The sequence below is a fragment of the Marmota monax genome, unplaced genomic scaffold, assembly GCF_021218885.2.
Source record: "Marmota monax isolate L192 unplaced genomic scaffold, Marmota_monax_Labrador192_F-V1.1 WCK01_AAM20220418_F8-fsc00185, whole genome shotgun sequence".
NCBI classification, from domain to species: domain Eukaryota; kingdom Metazoa; phylum Chordata; class Mammalia; order Rodentia; family Sciuridae; genus Marmota; species Marmota monax.
This window is the reverse complement of record NW_026693278.1, coordinates 1147946-1166691: the sequence shown is the minus strand read 5'-3', so window position 1 is coordinate 1166691 and position 18746 is coordinate 1147946. Positions and strand designations below refer to the sequence as shown.

Genomic DNA, 18746 nt, shown 5'->3' with positions numbered 1-18746 from the left:
CACTGGGAAACACGTCCCCTGAGCATCAGGCAGCCTTCACCTCGGGGCACAGAACCACAGGGCATTGCCTCCTTGTGTGCAGACACTCATGAGGTGTCCAGTGTGCACGGCCTTCCTCCCCAAACCTTGTGCAATTGATCCGAAAAAGGCAGGGTAGCAACCAGCAGGCAGGCAGGCACCTGGCCAGTGCCTACGGCGCCTCCGGTGGCCACATACCACACTGACCACACCACCCAGAAGGGGTACCTAGGGGAAATTGGGGATGCACCTTCTTGTCTCTCCTCACTACAGACCACCTTGGTCCCATCCAAGGAGTCTCATAGAGAGACCTAGATCCCCATCCCTGGAGAGGCCCTCACAGCCCCTCTTAGGCTGGCTGCCTTAGACAAATCCCTGGCAAAGAGGCAAGGGGGTGTCGAGGCATCATGTGACCCTGGACCAGCATGAACCAGGCCTTCTTCTGTCACAAATGAGCACTAGGCACTTTGCAGTCTTTTTTTAGCCCAATTTGTCCCTTCCCAGTTAGAAATGAGTTTCTAGTCCCAAATAGGTGATTCTACTTTCCAACAAAACCAAGGTTGTCCCTCTTGCTGATTTCTAAAACAAGTCCAGAAAACCTGTCCTTCCGTCATGATGCTGAGCCCCACCTGAGGGCTGACTATGAGGCTTCACTGTGAGATGCTGGCCCTGAGCAGCAGACAATTCTCAATTTTGAAAACTGATGTGTACAGCAGCCTGTGCAAGGCAGCCCCTCTCAGGACTGAGTGCGTCTTGCTATGGGCAGGGCCGAGTGGGCTTGTGGGAGAGCAAGCGAGAGGGCAGGGCTCTCTCTGTCCTGCAAATGTATTTGCTTGGGATCCACGAAGAGACAGGAAGGGGAAACCATGTTTGTTTGTCCCTGGAGACTGGTCAGCTATGCCTTGCTGTTGCCCCTGCCTGGGCGGGACAGAGGGCAGCAGAGACTGGAGGGAAGGGGGAATCCAAGGAAAAGGATCTTTGGAATAGGAAATTGTCCCAGTTATTGACTAAATTGTGTCCCTCCCACAAATTCACATGTGGATCCCTCTCCCCCAGTGTCACTGTGTTTGCAGACAGGGCCTTTACAGAGATAACTGAGGTTACATGTAGTCACAGGGGGCCCCACTCTAATAGGTCACCTTATAAGAGGACCTCATGAGAGGAGGTTAGGATAGACACATGGACCAAGAAGAGACCAGGGGAAGCACAGTGGGCAGGTGTGCTTTACCTTGGCCTGCCAGCCCCAGGGCTGTGCTGCAGCCACTGTGTGTGGCACTCCGTTAGCCAGGCTGTTCTGACTATGCCATCCATAGTCAGATTTGGAGGGAGAGAACAGGGCTTGTTTGGAAATGTTTAGGAAAATCACCTAACGATTATGAGAATTCAGGAAACAGTTCAGAAGGCTTCTGGGGGGACAGACTAGCTCCAGAACCTGTGTTTTGGTGTCGCTTGCAGTTGCTACCCAAGCCATGAGCTAGCTGGTCCAAGGGACAACAACCCTCTTACCTCTCAAAATGAAGATCGTAGCCACAAGACAGAATTGCCCTCCAGACGCTGCGGATGTCCTGCTTGGCTCGGTCGATGACAAACTTGTGAAACCCTTCTAAGGTCAGGTACTTCTCCTCGGGGACTGATGGAAAAGTATTCACAGCGTCAGGAATTTGGTAAGAACTGTGCACGCGGGTCCCCAACCTGCTCTCCTGGCATCCCTGTCTGTGACCTGGTCCACCTGATCCCTCCCTTCTCCAGGCCTCCAGGGCCGGTCACACTGCAGTGCAGGCACAGGGGAGGCCCCAGGCCTCGGCCTCCCACTGGTCTCCCAACAGAACAGGTCTCCCCCTCCCTCCTCTGTGTGAGTCTCAGAAACTCCCCACTGACATCACAGGGAGCCACTTTCCCCAGTTCTGTTGGGGCCTCGGGTCACCAGCTGAGGACCAGGCAGGGCCTCTGGCAGGAGTCTCCTGTCACCTCTTCCTTTTTCATCTCGGTGTTCAGTATTTGCAGAACTACTATTTTCACCTCAACTCAATCAACAAAAATGGCATCCTGGCATGGCCAGGAATATTTCCCAAAGTCTTCGGAAAGGCTGCCCAAACTTCAGACCACGGGGAGTAGGGGGATCCCAGTGGGAGGGAGCCCGGCAGGCAGGAGCCCAGAGGCTCTTTCTGAGTGGGCTGTGCAGCCTCCAGGTCAGGAGTGGTTCCCAGGCCATGTCCCGTTCATGCTGCTCATTTACCTTCTTGTTTTTTTGTGGGTGACTTTTCTGGATCCTTTTCGTCTGGTTTGCTCTTTTCTGGTGACTTGGGCTTCACAGTTGGTTTCTTCTCACTTAAGGCAGTCCTGCTATAGACCAAAGCACTGGAATTAGAATTCTTCATGTCCACACCTCCTCGCAGGAGGCACAGAAGCACACACACACGAGCTCCCCCAACCCTCCGCTAACCAGCTCAGGGCGCATGGTTGAGACAGGGCTGGGTTAAGACTGCCTTGGTTCTGAGTGACAAAAATGTACTGAGCAAATTTCACAGCAAATCAATGCTTTACAAGGTGCCGGATCTTGCAGATGCTTTTCAAACTCTTTCTACATACTCGAGAGCTACAGTGTCCAACAAAGCAGACACTCGTCAGATGCAGGAACTTGGGGTTAAATTAAAGTTAGGTAAAATCACGAGTTTTTTCCTCTCTGGAACACTTGAAATGTGGCAGGGTGAGAGTACTGCATTACACCAATAGCACGGACTTCCATACCCACAGAACGGACAGTGCTGATTTAAAAGTGCTACTCGAAGCAAATTAATGAAAGGACACCGAGTTGTTCTGGCTATTTACCAACTTCTCTATTCATTCCTGCCAGGCAAGACTTGGCTGTCAGAGTTTCAACTGTGAGAATTTGAGAGTCATAAACTTGTACCTAAAGAAAATTCCATCAAGCACATGTGCAGATTCATATATGGAGCATGTTGGAACACTAAAAAAAGGATGAGGAGTTTCTTCTGTAGTGGTCTGGAAAGATCTCCAAAACTGGTACTAAACAGACTAGCAAGGTGCAGACACGTGTACACCAGCCAGCTTTATGCATGTCCATGGTTCACTCATGTGCTCAGACACGTGAGTGACGTGGAAGGCACGTGAGTGATGCTGGCTGTCCTAGGCAGAGGGGCCCAAGGCAAGGCCAGAGGAGAAGAGTGGCTTTTCACTGCACATGCTTTAAGAAAATAATGCACACACATAAATAAAAGGCTCTGTGTGTCAGTGTTAGAAACAGCTGGCCTGGGATGATCTTTATTTTTTTGGTGCTGGGAATTGAACCCAGAGCATCACACATGCTAAGCAGTTGCTCTACCACTGAACTATACCCCCAGCCAAAGTTCAGTTTTCCCTATATACACATATGCATTTTCTAATCTTTCTAATCTACAATAACTATGCATTACTAGCATAGTTTAAAAAAAAAGTCTATACATTAAAGATGTATACTTTTTTTTTTTTTTTTTTTGGTACTGGGTATGGTGCTTTACCACTGAGCTACATCCCCAGAATTCCACCCCACTTTTGTTTGTTTGTGTGGTGCTGGGGATTGAACCCATGGCCTTGTGCACGCGAGGCAAGCGCTCTACCAGCTGAGCTATAGCCCCAGCTCCCCCCTCCCTATTTTTTTGAGACAGGGTCTCACTAGGTTGCCAGGGCTGTCCTTGAACTTGGGACCCTCCTGCCTCAGCCTCTGGGCCTCTGGGACGGCGTGCACCGTGTGCCTAGTGGACCATCTGCCCTCCTGCCGCCAGCTCTGGCTTTCACACGCTGTGGCTGCCGTGAGCTCGGGCTCACAGTTGGTGAGGGCTGGAGGCCATGGCAGCGCAGAAGAGTGCCACAGCCTCTCAGGCGCCTGCTCGGGGCCCTGCCTCCGCCCGCCAGCTGGCCCCGACTTCCCGAGTCCTGTGGGCGTGCACCTGACACTGTTGAGCACCGCTTTGTCCTTGGCAGGCGGCTTGGTGATGGGCCGCTTGGTGCTCACCACCTTCACGGGGTGCTGCTCCTTCCCAGCTTTGCTGTACTTGCTCTTGTCAAACTTGGGCTTCGGCACGCCGTATTTCCTCAGGATCTGCAGAGCACAAAAGCAGGGAAAGGGGGTCTCAGGCTCACCCAAAAGGGCACCTGCGGCCCAGCACGGCACAGGGGGTGGGGGACTACCTGGGTGAGCTGGTCTTCTAGCACCTTCTTGGGAGGTCGGACATTGGTGAAGAAGATGTGGAGGAGGTTGCCTGGAGTCTGGGAGTTGATCTGCTCCTTGCTGAGATATATGTCAGAGACCCTGATGGGCTTTGCTGGTGTCAGGCTCAGCGTCTGCTCTGAGTGGGCACAGCTCTTAAATATCTCTGTCAGGACCTCTCTGGCCCCAGGCACCAGCTTCTCACCTGCCACGGAAGGGAAAGAGGGCAAAACAGTTCTGCCATGAGTACGCTAGGCCAGGACTTGCCCCGTAGTTTCAGAAAGCAGTTTTGAGTGCAGACAACAGGCATCTACTGGAGATGACAAGATCCCCCTCTCTGGGCACACACCTTAGCAATGTGTTCAACTCTCTGTGCAGTAAGGTGTAGCCCTGTGACTCTGTTTTCAGTGGGTCACGAGCCATATATGGGCCAGGCTTCTGTCCTCTGCACTTGTCCCCTCTACTGGCTGCCTGGAAATGACAGGCTCCCCTGGAATGGCATGCCTCAGAGCTCATTCTGGATGCCTACACATGCAAGCAATGATCTCCCCTGGGTTTGAGCCACGTGCTCTTGAGCAGTTATTAAATGAGTTTTTGCATTATTGAAGAACATGTTGCAAAACCAGTATGATAAACGGGGTCTGGGAGTTGATCTGCCCTTTGTTGATGTGTGACAGAAACTCCGAATCAAGAAAACCGTGAGCTAGAGAAAATATTTACTCTTTTGTTCATAATCAAGCCCTCTAGAAGGCACTCTGCCCTTTCCTGGGGGCATCAGGGACACATAACAATTCTGCACTCCTGCTTTCTCTGCTCCCTTCTCCCCCCACCACTCTGGCCAGACTCTCCAGAGCCCATTTAGCCACAGGGGAAAAGACTCCCTGTAGATTTGAGGCAAAAAACAAAAAACAAAAACCCCACAAGGTCAATGCCTGTTACCCAAACCCAAGCACTTTCCATGAAGGTTTGACTGTATAAGAATGCCCAGATTCAAAGTGTGAAGACTGGGAAACCCTTAGGTGTCCCATGTAGACTCCTCTACGCCAAGTGGGCAGGAAAGGGGAGCAAATATTCGCCCTCAAAGGAGCAGGGCTGGGACTGAGGGGCAGCAAGGTAGCCTCTCAGATGGAAATTTAAGGAGACACTGGAAAAAAAAACAAAACCCAAATACACATGATATTAAAATATTAACAGTGACGTTCAAGCAGTACTGGAGCCTGATATGGTAGGAAAAAAATGGTAACATTGATTTTGATGCTGTCCTTACATGACACTTTAATTTTTTTTTTTATTTTTTAGTTGGACCCAATACCTTTATTTTACTTATTTTTATGTGGTGTTGAGGATTGAACCCAGGGGCTCGCACGTGCTAGGCAAGCACTCTACTGCTGAGCCACAGCCCAGCCCGACATTTTAATTTTTAATTTTTTGTTCCTTGTGGATATTTTACATTAATCTTTTTCTTTGGAGATGGGGTCTTTCTGGGTTGCTCAGGCTGGTCTCAAACTCCTGAGCTCAAGTACCTGGGTGTAAAGTGGGCACCACATGTTCAGTTGTATTATATTTGACTTTTCAAAATATCGTATGAAAATATTATTCATCTTTTTTTTTTTTTTGGTAGTGAGTTGGACCCAGGGCCTAGCATGTGCTAGATATTTGTTCTACCATTGAGTTAGACCTCCCATCTCTCCAAAGTACGTGTATCTTAATGACTGATTTTTGGGAGCTCTTACATTTTGGGCATAAGACCTCACTTACTTTCCCCTGATCCCAGCGCTGAGGGAATATTTCCAAATTCCATGACTGGGAATAATAATTTGAAAAAACAAAACCTCTACTCAGTGTTATATATTTTTCCTAGAAAATACAAAACAACTTGACTCTACTATGAAATCTCAAACAATATTAAAGATTTAGAGAAAAGAACACAGGTTAAACATTTTGAGAAAGACTGATAAAAACAAAATAATGACAAAGAACTGTTGCTAATTATTAGACAGACAACTCCCACTGCTTCTGAAGGGAAGCCTGGGGAGAGAGCTGGCTTGGACAGATGCCCCGTCTGGATTCAGCTCTGTGGGCAGTCATTAAATTCCTGGGTTCTGGATGGACACTTGGTACCATGTGGGAAAGCCAGCCATGGCCTACCCCACAAGAGTCTCCAGAATGACACAAGGGATGGGAAATGGGGCTTTGTGAACAAACAGCAGGAGCTGTTTCTTTCCCAAGAGAGGGCTGGAAAGGGTAAGGCACAGTGTCCCCGAGCATTTGAGCAAAGAATTATCAGCAAATTCTTGGTTTATTCTGGCTGCACAGGACAGAACAAAATAAATACACACGAGCTTGAATAAGGGAAGCCCTGCTAGACAAAAGGGAGAAACTGCCCAGAAGACAAGCCCAGAGGGGAGTCTGGAGCAGGAGTGCCCACCTCCCTAAGTCCCTGAGTCACTCTTCTGCTCACTTCAAATCCTGCAGCTCCTAGGGATGGTAGCGGAGTCCTTGAATGCAAGATGTTCAGAATAGAGGAAATGGCAATGGTATGGAGGGGAAATTTTTGATCAATTTTTCTATAAACCTGAAATTCCTCTCAAAAGGGTTCTGTTTTAAAATCCAAAACCTACCTTTAATTGACTTATCATTGAAATAATCTTCTAACCCTGGGCTCCCTTGAGTATCAAACAAACTCTGGTTCACTACAGATACAGTCAGAATCTCTTCTGTGGACATTTCCATCAATTCATCTTCACCATCCAAACTTGACAAGCCAATCAAATCATTATTGTTAAATAAACTTGCTCGAATTTTCTCAATTTTGGCTCGGGATCTTATCTGGGTGAACAAAGAAAAAACGGTCAGGATGTGAATTGAGAGTGACCACTCGGTATGCATGGCATCTTCCCTCCCAACCTTTCCCTAGAATCCTGTCCTCATCTTGAGCTGCCCGCCTGTGTGTGCTGGACTTCCTTAGAAACACTCCAAATGGGGACTTCTTAGGGGACAACTCAAGTGGGAATCTATCACTAAACCCTGGCCAGGCCCATGGCTTCACCCTGATGCTCAGGGAGTTAACTCCACATGGAGCTGAGGAAGTCCCCAGGAGGAGGCCAACAGACTGAAAGAAGTGGCTGCCGGCCACACTGGGGAGGGCAGTGCGGGCAAGTGCTCCGCCTGGTGCTTCGCACTTCCAGTGGTGGGAGGACAGTTTTTACTCCACCTCCTTTTCTTTTTTCTTTCTTTCTTTCTTTCTTTTTTCTTTTTTTTTTTTTGTGGTATCAGGGATTAAACTCAGGGGCACTCAACCATTGAGTCCCATCCCCGGCCCTATTTTGTATTTGATTTAGAGACAGGGTCTCACTGAGTTGCTTAGCACCTTGATTTTGCTGAGGCTGGCTTTGAACTTGCGATCCTCCTGCCTCAGCCTCCTGAGCGCTGGGATTACAGGCATGGGCCACTGTGCCTGGTTTGATGCAGGATTTCTAAACAAGGGAGCACAATAAACAAGTGGAGCCTTGAATTGGAGTGAGTAAGCCATGTGCCCACCGTCTGAAACTGATACTGCCCAGGGCAGAGTGTGCATCTATTCTATGCTGGGGGCATCTGGTAAAGCTCACCCATCATGAAGGTCAGCTCTGCGAGCCCCTCCGCCTGCTGCTACTGTTGGCATGACCTACATTTCCCTTATGACACGGGCCTGGAGGGGCACTCTTAGAGATGTGACTTACAGGAGCTGCCCCAGAGAGCCCCGAAGTGCTCCAACATCACCTGTTGGCTCATCCCTTGGAAATAATTTGGGAAGATTTTTAAAAAGGCTCAGGGGATTCAAAATGGCCATGCTGTGAGTGGCCGCCAGGGCTGGAGAGCCATTACCTCCACGACGGCAAAGCCTTTGATGGGGCGTGCCGCGAGGGACTGGTTGTCCAGGGAAGTGACTGTGTACATGGAGCCCATGTCCGACACCGAGGCCGTCTCCGCATTGTCTAGAGGCTCCCCCAGGCTGCCCAGACTGCCCAGGCTGCCAGTGCTGCACAGGGAAATGTCCAGGCTCTCCTGGCTGGACACCACGTGGGGCTCCAGCAGGCCAGGAGGAATGGGCAACTCCAGGCCGGACGGCAGTGGGTCCACCGAGAGGTCGCTGACGGTCTGAGAGACCCCCTGGGAGCTGCAGACAGAGGCTTGGCTGGTGGAGGCAGAGGCACTGATGCTCATGGCTGGGGCCAGGCTGCTGGACGTGCTCCCCTCCAGGCTGTCTGCACTGGGGAAGCCCAGCGTCTTCTCCGGCTCGGCCTTCCCGTCGCCACCCTCGGCCTTGTCTTTGGGCTTCTTGGGGTCTTCTTCCTGCAGTGGAATGTAGATCTCGTCTTTGAAGACCCCGCCGTGGGCATTGCAGGCCTTGCGGATAGCACCTCTGACGATGCCCTCGTCCAGGTGGGTAGGGATGCCAGAGATCACCAGCAGGCGGCTATGGGCAGTGGGGCCCACCAGGGCCTGGCAGGCATCTGCAACGGCATCGCTGGTTACACCCAGGCCCTGGGGGTCCTTCCTGGTGAGATGACGCAGAATGATGAGCAAGGTGAGCGCGCGGTGGAACCAGAGCATGTCCTCAGGCTTGCTGCCCCCGATGCTGAGCACGGCGGAGTCGGACTCCACTGTGCGGGAGGACTGCCGCTTCCCAGAGGAGGAGGCCTTTTCCCGCTTCATCTTGACTTTCTTCCTCTTGGAGAGGAGGCTGGGACTCTGCGGTGTCTGTCCTGGAGAGGAGGAGGAGGAGGACGACGAGTCACTGAGGTTTGGAGTGGTTGCTGAGGTCACTCCACTGGCTGTGACACTCATGTTGGTAGGCAGGGTCACTTCGGCAACTGCCAGGCACCCTTCCATGAGCGCATGAAAGTACGTGGAGAACCTGCCCTGGTCGCCGGCTGCCACTGCCCCAGAGCCCCCACAGGTGCTGCCTGAGACCCAGCTCTGGGTCTCCTCATCATACAGCTTGTGCAGCTCGGACTGCAGGGCCATCAGCATGGCCAGACAGGGGTTGAGCTGCAGGGCAATGGAGGAGGACAGGCCGGCGGGGTGCTTCCTCTGCTCCAGTGCGTGCACCGTGCGCAGGAGCTCTGCGAGGAGGTGGAAGACAAGTTCCTTCACGCAGGCTGCCATGTCTGTGGTCCACAGGAAATTTCCTGAGGCAGACAGAAAATAACAGCTATCACTTACAGGGCAATGACTCCATGCCAGGCACTGTTCTGGTACCGCAGCAGATGCACGAATTCTCACAATGCCCCGCGGGCAGTTCCTACGTTGTTCTTTCCATTTTGCAGATGAAGAAACAGGTTCAGGACTGAAGCACGGGCCCAAGGTTATATAGTTCTCAAGGGAGAGCCAGGACTCAGAGCTGGCAAGCTGGTCAAGGCCTTAACCTCTGTGCCACACGATGGCAAGCCTGCCTGCTTCTAGAGGTCAGGACAAAGCCACTGCTTCTGTGCCCCAGGCTCCATCCAGCAAGGTGGTGATGTTATCAGGACAGAGCCTCCCCAAGCACAGATGCCTGCTCCTGGGGCACAATCGCACCTTACCACACAGCATGGAAACACACGCTGAAAAGCTACTCCCTCCTACACTTCTGTTAGTCTTGATTGTGTCATAGGGGCTGGGGGTGTAGCTCAGTTGTCTAGCATGCCTGAGGCCATGGGTTCAATTCTAGCACTGAAGGGGGGGGGAAAGGAAAGGAAAGGAAAGGAAAGGAAGGAAGAGAGAGAGAGAGAAAGGCTTACTTTGGTTACTTAGTTAAGTTTATTTATTTGGTACTGGGGATCGAACCCTGGGCATCACACATGCTAGGCAGGCGCCCTACCACTGAGCTACAGCCCCAGCCCTTTTTATTATTTTGAGACAGGGTTTCACTAAGTTGGTGAGGCTGGCCTTGACTCTGCAATCCTCCTGCCTCAGCTTCTCAAGTTGCTGGGATTTCAGGTTGCACCACCAGCCTCTGTTTATTTATTTATTAAGATATTGATGAACCTTTATTTTAATCATTTATTTATATGTGGTACTGAGAATTGAACCAAGTACCTCACACATGCTAGGCAAGTGCTCTACCACTGAGCCACAACCCAGCCCCTGTATATTTATTCTTAACAGAGTGCACCATGAACCCCGAGCTTTTGATAGGCAACGTTAGTTAGCTAGAATTTTGTAACAGCAACTGTATATTTTCCTTGTATTTCTTTTACAGTTATGGCAAAAGATATAAATTTTCCCTTTTTATACTAGCAATATAAAGATTTCGGGGAATACTATCTAGAACAAGCTATCCCAAGGTTCCCCTCATAAAAGATCTGCATCTTATATTCTCATAGTCCATGTTTCCTGGAACTGAACAGAAATGGAGGAAGCTTGTGTGCATAAGCCATTAGGGCTCATGAACATGAAAGGCCCACATCCCACTGAGTCTGCTGAGCTCTCAGCTGCAAAAAGCAGGCTTCAGCTGGCTACACAGGACGGGTCTGGACAGGGGAAGATCACTGGACAGGGAGTCTCCAGAGCTGGAGATGGGGCTGACCACTGGGAACCTCTGGTTAGGTCCAGCACCTACAAACGAGGGGCTGGGTTCCCTGCTTTCTCTCAGGAGCAATGCTGTTTGAGAATTCTCACTGGAAACAAGCTCGTGATTATCCTAGAACATGGGGTCCCCTGCAACCTACACAGAGGCTCTCCTGTCTTCAGGGGCAGGCCCAGGGATGCTACAAATGCTCTTGTAAACCTTCTTCACTGTCCTTCTTGACCACTGGATATTTATGTCAGAGGCTTTGGAAAGAAGTGTTCACTAGAACTGCACATGGTGACCCATGAGCTGCACTGGCTACCGCCATCTTGTTCCACAGACAGTGACTCCCTGCTTACCTCCCACAGGCACCTCCTGGACTGCTTTAAAGAATTTCATTTAGTTGTCAGCATTTAAAAACTGGGGAATTCACATTGCATCTGGAGTCCCAGCTTTTCTTGAAGTGAAAATACCAGTTGTGGCAGAAACTTCACAGATAGTGACCAGTTAGGGCTTAGCAGCCGCCGGCCAGGGCACACCCTCCCTCTCCTCCTTTATTTTTCCCATTGACATTATCTGACCCCCAGAGGTGTCTGGGTTTGCAGTTTTTCCTCACCAACATTTTATTATGATAAAATTCAAAAACAGAAACGTTGAAAAAATTATATGGTAAAGAAAATTTTATGTTTACCATCTGTATTCCACCATTAAAATACTAAACTTGCTTTATTACACATATATCCATCTCTTTATTCATCTATAAACCAACTTAATTTTTACTTTTTTCTGAGTAAGTTGTGGATCCCAAAACACATCTGCAGTCAAACTATTAATGGAAGTCCAATATTTACTTAGAATGTCTTTAAGGTAAATCTGCAGATGGCAAAATGTTTTCACCTCTCTGGGGGGCTGTGCAGGAATGACACCTGATTCTGTAGCATTGCTCATTCCCACACCACTCTTCACCCCTAAAGTTACAATAATGGCACATATTTACATCTTAAAATAAAGTATGACAAAATTGATCTATTTTCATGGTTAGATGCCACCTAAATATGATGGTTTTTTAATCTACAAATCATGCATTTAGGGGTCTAGGCTACGCTACAGTCTATTCTTAAGCCCACCTCAAATGAGGAAGCGGTGGCCGCCTGGGCTGCTGGTGGTACCTGCCCCACTCATCTGCAGCTACCTCCTCAGGCCCTCGCTGCCACCCAGTGGCTCCTGAGGGAAGGCACGCCTCACCTAGCAGCTCCACCACCTGCAGGAGGACTGAGGTGGGAATAGTGTCAGGCTCATCTTCAGACTTCCCTTCGCCATCCTCCGACTTCCATGACAGCAGCTGCTCTGCGAAGGCCATAGCCAGCGGGAACTCCAGGGGCAGAGAATGCAATACCAGCACGGCTCCAGGAGGGGGAGACACTCCTAGAAGGGCCCAGAAGGAGAATATGTGACTCAGCATCTGAGCCAAACAAGCCTGCAAAAAGGACCTCTCTGAGGTGCATGTGGAGAGCCAGAGGTGGAAAGCCCAACCCTCATCAGTTCAGGGTGGGAATAAATAGATGTCCTGAGGCTCCACACTGCAGATGCCCCAACCACAGGGGGGACAGAGGCCAGCTCCAGATGCACTTGCTGGTATGCAGAGTAGCAATGGGAACAGAGGTGGATAAACATCCCCCATTCAGTTAGAAACCAGTTGGTGGTCTAGGTGCAGTGGTGCTCACCTGTAAGCCTAGCTACTTGGGAGGCTGAGGCAGGAGGATTATAAGTTTGAGGTCTGCCTCAGAACTTAGACCTTGCCTCAAACCAAACCAACTGGCCTTTATACCCAGAATGGGAATTAAGTTATACTTTAAAAGACACTTCACTAGAACTTTCCCAGCTTTGAAAAGAAATAATTGATTTTTTTGCATGACTGCAATTGTATCAAGACTATTAAGCCTATACCAAGTGGACCAGCATGGTGTCCCCAAAACTCAAGGTACTACCAGGATGCTGGGCTCGCTCTCTCTCTCTCTCTGGCTCGCTTTCTCTCTCTCTCTCAGATCAAACACAGGACTCTACTGCTGAGCTACACCCCCAACCCCTCAACCTTGGGTTTTGATTCTCTTATTGCCTTCCGTTAGTGTCATGGTTTAAGCCTGACCCCGAAGCCTGCAGTGAGAGGGAGGAAGTTCTAGACCTGCTCCTCCTCACATCCCGCACTATCCCAAGCCCCATGACAAACACTGATCAGATCAAGTCGGTGTGCTGGGGTGTGGGTGAGTTAGGAGGAACCGTGCTGGCTGGCCTTCTTTGGGGTGAACAGTCACATGGTGGTAACTGTGGAATGGTGGGCAGAGATCTCAATTTATTTTTTAATTTTCATTTGGGGGTTTTTATGGTGCTGGGATTGAACTCACAGCCTGGCACACAGTAGGCATGTGCTCTACCACTGACTCCCACTCCCAGACAGATTCTGTTTTTAACACCAAGTTTAAAAACAGCTATGAAAACAACAGACTCTAATAAAAAAGGATCATAGAGGCTGGGTGTGGTGGCACAAACCTATAATCCCAGCTACTTGGGAGGGTGGGGGAGGAAGATTGCAAGTTCAAGGCCAGCCTCAGCAACTTAGTGGGATCCTGTCTCAAAAATAAAATAAACATGAAAGGGCTGGGTTTGTAGCTCGGTGGTAGAACATTTGCCTGATATATGCTAGGCTCTGGGTTCAATCCCTAGCACTAGGAACACAGATTCAGAGATCCTAAAGTTGTTTAGCAGTGACCAAATCACTGAAGAAATGTCCTTCATCCCTTTGCCTAAAGATGCAAGGTCTCAAGGATGAGGGCTGTGAGATAGAAGGCCCATTTTTCTGGCTGAAAGTTCAAATATAGTTTATCACTGTCTCTGGCCAATGCGTGTCCATCTTTTCTTGTCAAACATGCCAGTGAGGAGCAGTGCAAGATGGGGACTGAGATGCCTTCCCTTTTGCAGGCCTCAGTCTGTGAAAATGACAGGCACCTAGAGCTTCCACAGTGCAGAGGTGAGATCTCAACAAAATACAGAACTCGGGAGACTGCATCAAGGAGGCCAGGGAGTCGAGAGCAGGTGGGTTCCCACCTGGATGGGGAGCAGGTGCTCATTTTGGTCAGTGCCCCATTATACACTCCAGAATTCGGTTTCAATGAGAACCCGAGGAGGCTGTGAGGACAGGACTGCTCTGTTGAGATCATTCTGAGCAGTACAGATCCCAGGGCACCCTGGTGAAGGAAGGACATCCCTACTGTGGCCTGGGCAGCCTCTGACAGGCTGTGAAATCTATTGCCTCTCAAATACCCTACCCCAAGCAGTCCTGTTTATTTACCCGTAGAAACTGGGACCCAGCAAGACACAAAATCCCCCCTATCTTGCAGAAGAAAAGTAGCAGAGCAGGGTGTGCACTTCTGGCATCCCCAGGAGCCGAGACAGACTCACCTAACTTGATGTGCACCCTGTCTGTGGAGAGCACCACAGAAGGGTACTGGTCAGCCGTGGGCGGAGGTGCAAGCCCAGTGTTGGCCGGGGACGCATCCCGAGGGTAACAGGCAGCCTCGATGAGGTTCAGCTGGCCGGTTCGCTTCACTTTGTGGCCAAGCCCGTACACGAGGACGCGTGCCCAGGGTGCCTTGTACAGAGAGGAGCTGAGAGGGAAGAGGTGTTAATACAGACTCTGGCCACGCACACCAGAAAGCTGAGTGTGAACGGGCACCTGTCATCTCTACCACCTGCCAGAAGGTCATCTGCATAAAGTGATTTCCCCACCCGTGGCAATGTGGGAAGAGCTGTGAGTCATCTTTAGAGATGCTACATGTTCACAGCTGAAGATGAGCCCTTCTTCTCCGCCACTGCTCCCAGAATCCATTTGGCTTTTCTCTCCCCATCACCTTCGTTTTGAGAAAGGGCAACTTACTCTTTGCGGAATCCAGATTGACTTTCTTTACAAGACACCACAACAAAAGCCGCCCCGGGAAAATTAACATCCATATTGACTTTGGACTCGGATATCGGGAATTCTTCGGAGGGGAACTGCTCTGGTGCTGTCTGCAAAGAGATATTAAATAAGGAAAGCCACAGGCTAAACACAGGGATTGCGTTTTGTCTTCTCATCTCATGAAGCTAAAGGATCCAGCCAAAGCCCAGAACAGAACAAAACAAAAAAGCCTGGGAGGAAGGAAGCTCCGGATGAGAAAAGCAGAAGAGCTTCTATGAAAAGGCAATCAAAGCTGCCAGTGGCTTGGGGGAGAAAGGGGAGCCATTTTTAGGAAGCTATGAAGACTTGTAACAAAACAAACAAACAAACAAACAAAAACCCCGAGAACCGCAGTTCAGGCCGTCAGCTCCAGACTTCTACCTGCAGGAAGGAGCAGATCTGCCTTGTGAGCTCCAGAAGGCTCTCCTCACCCTGGTGCAGGGTGCGGGTGATGGCCACACTCAGCCACTCTCTCACTGTCTGGGAGCTGCCCTGGTAAAAGAGGTCCGTGGCGGAACAGTTCTGGGAGTGTATGCAGTGCTGCAGGGACTGCGCCAGGAGGATGGAGCTGGAGCTGATGGTGCCATCTGGGGACAGGAAGAGCACAGGCGTTTACAAGAACCCCGCAGCCAGCTTTGTGACCACCTGAGTCAGAAACAACAAATGACCCATCCGGGTAAATTGGCCTGGATGGGGTCACTGTGGATAACAGACATCACCACCAGTCAGAGCATCTAGCAGGGTGGCATTAGTGGACACAGCTAAATGTCTGCTCTCTGTTTAGCAGCAAAACTGCTGCCTAGAATAACACTGGAAGCAGAGGCTAGCAAATGGGTTGAAGGGGGGCTGTTGGGATGAGAGGCCCAGAGCCCCATCTATTCAGCTGCTCGGGGCCACCCTGGGCTGCTCCAAGGAATGGCTAGGGTGCCTTAGAGTGGCGTTAAAGCAATGTGTCTGGTCATCATTGTAAAGCTTCCCACAGGTAGATTTCAGAGTCTCCAAGTTCTCAGGGTGGGCTGAGGGACCAGCACTCCACCCAGCAAGAGTAGATAAGACACACACAGGTGCTGGCCGGGACCCCAGCGCCTGTGAGCTGGGAGGCAGCTGGCTGAGAGGCAGCTGGGCTCAGAGTACTGCCTGCAGGGGACCTCCGACACTCTGTTTCCCACCTCCGTTTTGGGGAAGTGAAGGGGAGCTGATGGGGCAGAGGGGCATTCCTGGGGAGCACCGAGAGCCCCCACCAAGGGCCTCAGGCCAAACAGATACACAGGAAGCCTAAAGCAGCTCCCCTGAGGTCCTGGGGAGTTGGAAAGTCTGCTCTGGAGGGGTCTGAAAGCAGGGGCACCTTGGCTTTCCACCAGGCAGAATGTCTGTGGCAGCATTACAATGACTAGGTTTCTCTTCTTCTTTTTTGGATACTGGGAACTGAACCCAGGGGTGCTTTAACACTGATCTACCTTTTTCTTTATTTCGAGACAGGGTCTTGCGAAGTTGCTGAGGCTGGTCTTGAACTTGCACTCCTGCCTCAGGCTCCTGAGCACCACTACACCTGCTTGTCTTTGTTTTTGTGTTGTAGAAGAGGTGGCTCTCCCTCTACCCAGACCAACTCTTTAGTGTTTTAGAACTCACTCCATCAGTTATGTGCCCTGTGCCAGGAGTCAGCATCTCTTCCCAGCTCCTCTCACCCCATGCACATGTGACAAATTACTACAAAATGCACATAGTGATTTAAAAATGCTATTTATCATTCCTTGTGACCCTCTGGGTTGACTGGGCAGTTCAAGGCCTCATGTGATACTAGTTAGAATCACCTGTGTGACTCCATTTGTCTGAGCTCGTCTGGAGCTGGAATTACCAAGAGAGCCCCTCTCACCACAGGCCTCTCCATGTGGTCAGTTGCTCCACCTGTACGTCCTTACAGCAGGGTGCCAGGTTCTAGAGGTAGGAGTGTGATTAGATTTCCTAGACAATAGTCCATGTTCCCTGACCCACAGTTAGTTTGGAAAGTTCAATGAACACTCATCAGATTAATAACTAATGTGAATAAAACACTTCCATTTTTCAAAGTGCAAGCAAGCACAACTGCAGTTCTTGGGCTTTACTTAGCCCCTGGTCTCACAGGACCGTGTCTCCTCCCTCTGTGGGGACGAGCAGACCAGCACACTCTTGCATGCCTGGCGCAGGCTCAGGGCTCTTCTCATCTGCACTGATTTCTGGGCTAAGTCTTACCTGGGAGGGGAGGGGCGAGGAGCTGATTGGACAGCAGCTGCAGGTGCTCCAGAGTGATGTCTCGGATGGCAGGGATGTGGAAGAGGCGGGTAAACAAGTGAGGGAACTTGGGGGCGAAGATGTTGAGTAGGGCCATGCGGCAGTAGAGCCTGGCCAACGCAGCCTCGCACCGCAGCAGCTCCCTGCAGGGGAAAGCGGGAGAGAGGCCCTGAGTACTGAGGGCCAGCAGCAGGGCTCTGAGGGGAAGGACCTCAGTTCAGGTTCCTCTCCTGGCCCACGTTCTGTGCCCCAAGTGAGCTACTTGTGTTCTAAACAAAAACCACATTAGTTATGTTTGATTTTTCCTAATTCAAAAGCACTGTGGGAAAAAAATGAAAATGTCTACACAAAAACTTGTCCATGTGTAATCACAGCAGCATCATTTGTGAGAGCCAAATATGGAAACACCTCAAATGTCCGTTAAGTTCGTGGCATGTCCATACAATAAAACATTATTTCGCAATAAAAAGGAATGAAAGGAAGACCTTTTTGAAGAGGGGATCACTCACTGGGATCTGCATGAGAAGACCCAGACAGTTTCGCAGAGTGGTCAGGAGGAAAGTAGCCTGGTGTGAGGGCAGCAGAAGAGCCCTCCATGCTGGAGCGGAGGTAGGCTCAGGTGCTCAGGGGGTCTTGGGAAGTTTACTCCTGGGGAGCAGGGAGCTTCAGAAGGTGAGAATCAGAAGAGTGAGCTGGGATGTTTCTAGAGATCACCCTTTTAGAGTGGCCACATCCATTCTGGCTGATATGGAAAGAAGCAGGAGTTGAGGACTAGACTGGTGTGGCAGTGCTGGAAAGGGAGGGACAGGGACAGGTAGGATGCAGCTTGCTGATGGCTCACAGGTGGCGGTGAGGAAGAAGGATGGCTGTGCTGTGCTTTCTAGGTATGGGAAAGCCAGAGGGGGTGGTTTTGTGGGGAACTCAGGTACTACCTTATGAATTACATTTTAGGTGCCTATGAGAGGATGTGTGAGTCAAAGGTCAACAAGACCTTTCCTCCATAGAATCACCTTTGGTTAGTCTCCTGTGCTCTCAGTTCCTCTTAAAACCTGACAAAGAATGGCAGCACGTGACTAGCCTCTTACTGTGAAAGTGACCCCTGACTGGCAGGCAGCATCTGGACTGCGAGGACTGTGAGGAAGGACACTCTCAGAGGGAAGCCACAGCTGCTGTGCCTTCTGGGGCGCGGCATGCCTCAGGCTGGAATCTCTGGAAGAGTCACAGGAGATCTGAGCTCTGATCCAGTCACAGGATGCTCAACCATCATAAGGACCTTGCTGGGTGAGGTCAACCCTTCACTCCTGAGCGGTCACGCAGCCCCTGACCTTCTGTGTGGGTCTCTGTGGGTGCTGGAGAAACACTCTTGACCACGCCTCCTGCCCTCTATCTTGCTACTTTGTCTTCCAGTGTCACCTATTTTGGTCTTGTGGATCTAACTAACTGAACTGAGGACTTTCTAAAGGGGCAATGCAGTATCTGAGTGGACATGGTGAGGAGACAGCTGGACACACGGACCTGGATTTGTAGTGATACACGCTGAGCTTGGTTCCAATTGACACCTTGTGGAGGAACTGTGATGGCCAGGGAGGGCTGGCATGCACAATAGTTCACAGAGACCTTCATTAGAAAACTCACTTATTATTATATTTTCTCTGAATTGTTATAAGAATTTTTAAGACCGAAAGGAACAATTCACAAGGAAACTGTATTGGTACACAGCAGGAACT

General features: G+C 50.4%; 1 protein-coding gene across 7 annotated transcripts in view; it reads right to left on the bottom strand.

Annotated features, from left to right (window-relative positions):
- The window catches only part of Hectd4 (HECT domain E3 ubiquitin protein ligase 4), a 176224-nt gene that overhangs the window by 12980 nt on the left and 144498 nt on the right, over nt 1-18746 (bottom strand). For 5 of the 7 annotated variants that reach the window (XM_046456507.2, XM_046456509.2, XM_046456511.2 and 2 more), the window contains exons 56-66: nt 16981-17162; nt 15133-15338; nt 14692-14822; nt 14217-14422; nt 12006-12185; nt 8093-9399; nt 6847-7054; nt 4207-4430; nt 3966-4117; nt 2255-2361; nt 1525-1648 (exon numbers count right to left, since the gene is read on the bottom strand). In XM_046456507.2, the coding sequence (XP_046312463.1) occupies nt 1525-1648; nt 2255-2361; nt 3966-4117; nt 4207-4430; nt 6847-7054; nt 8093-9399; nt 12006-12185; nt 14217-14422; nt 14692-14822; nt 15133-15338; nt 16981-17162 (3027 nt within the window). Of the gene's footprint in view, nt 1-1524; nt 1649-2254; nt 2362-3965; nt 4118-4206; nt 4431-6846; nt 7055-8092; nt 9400-12005; nt 12186-14216; nt 14423-14691; nt 14823-15132; nt 15339-16980; nt 17163-18746 lie in introns of those variants that run through there. The other 2 variants (XM_046456508.2, XR_006854436.2) reach the window with 2 other exon arrangements.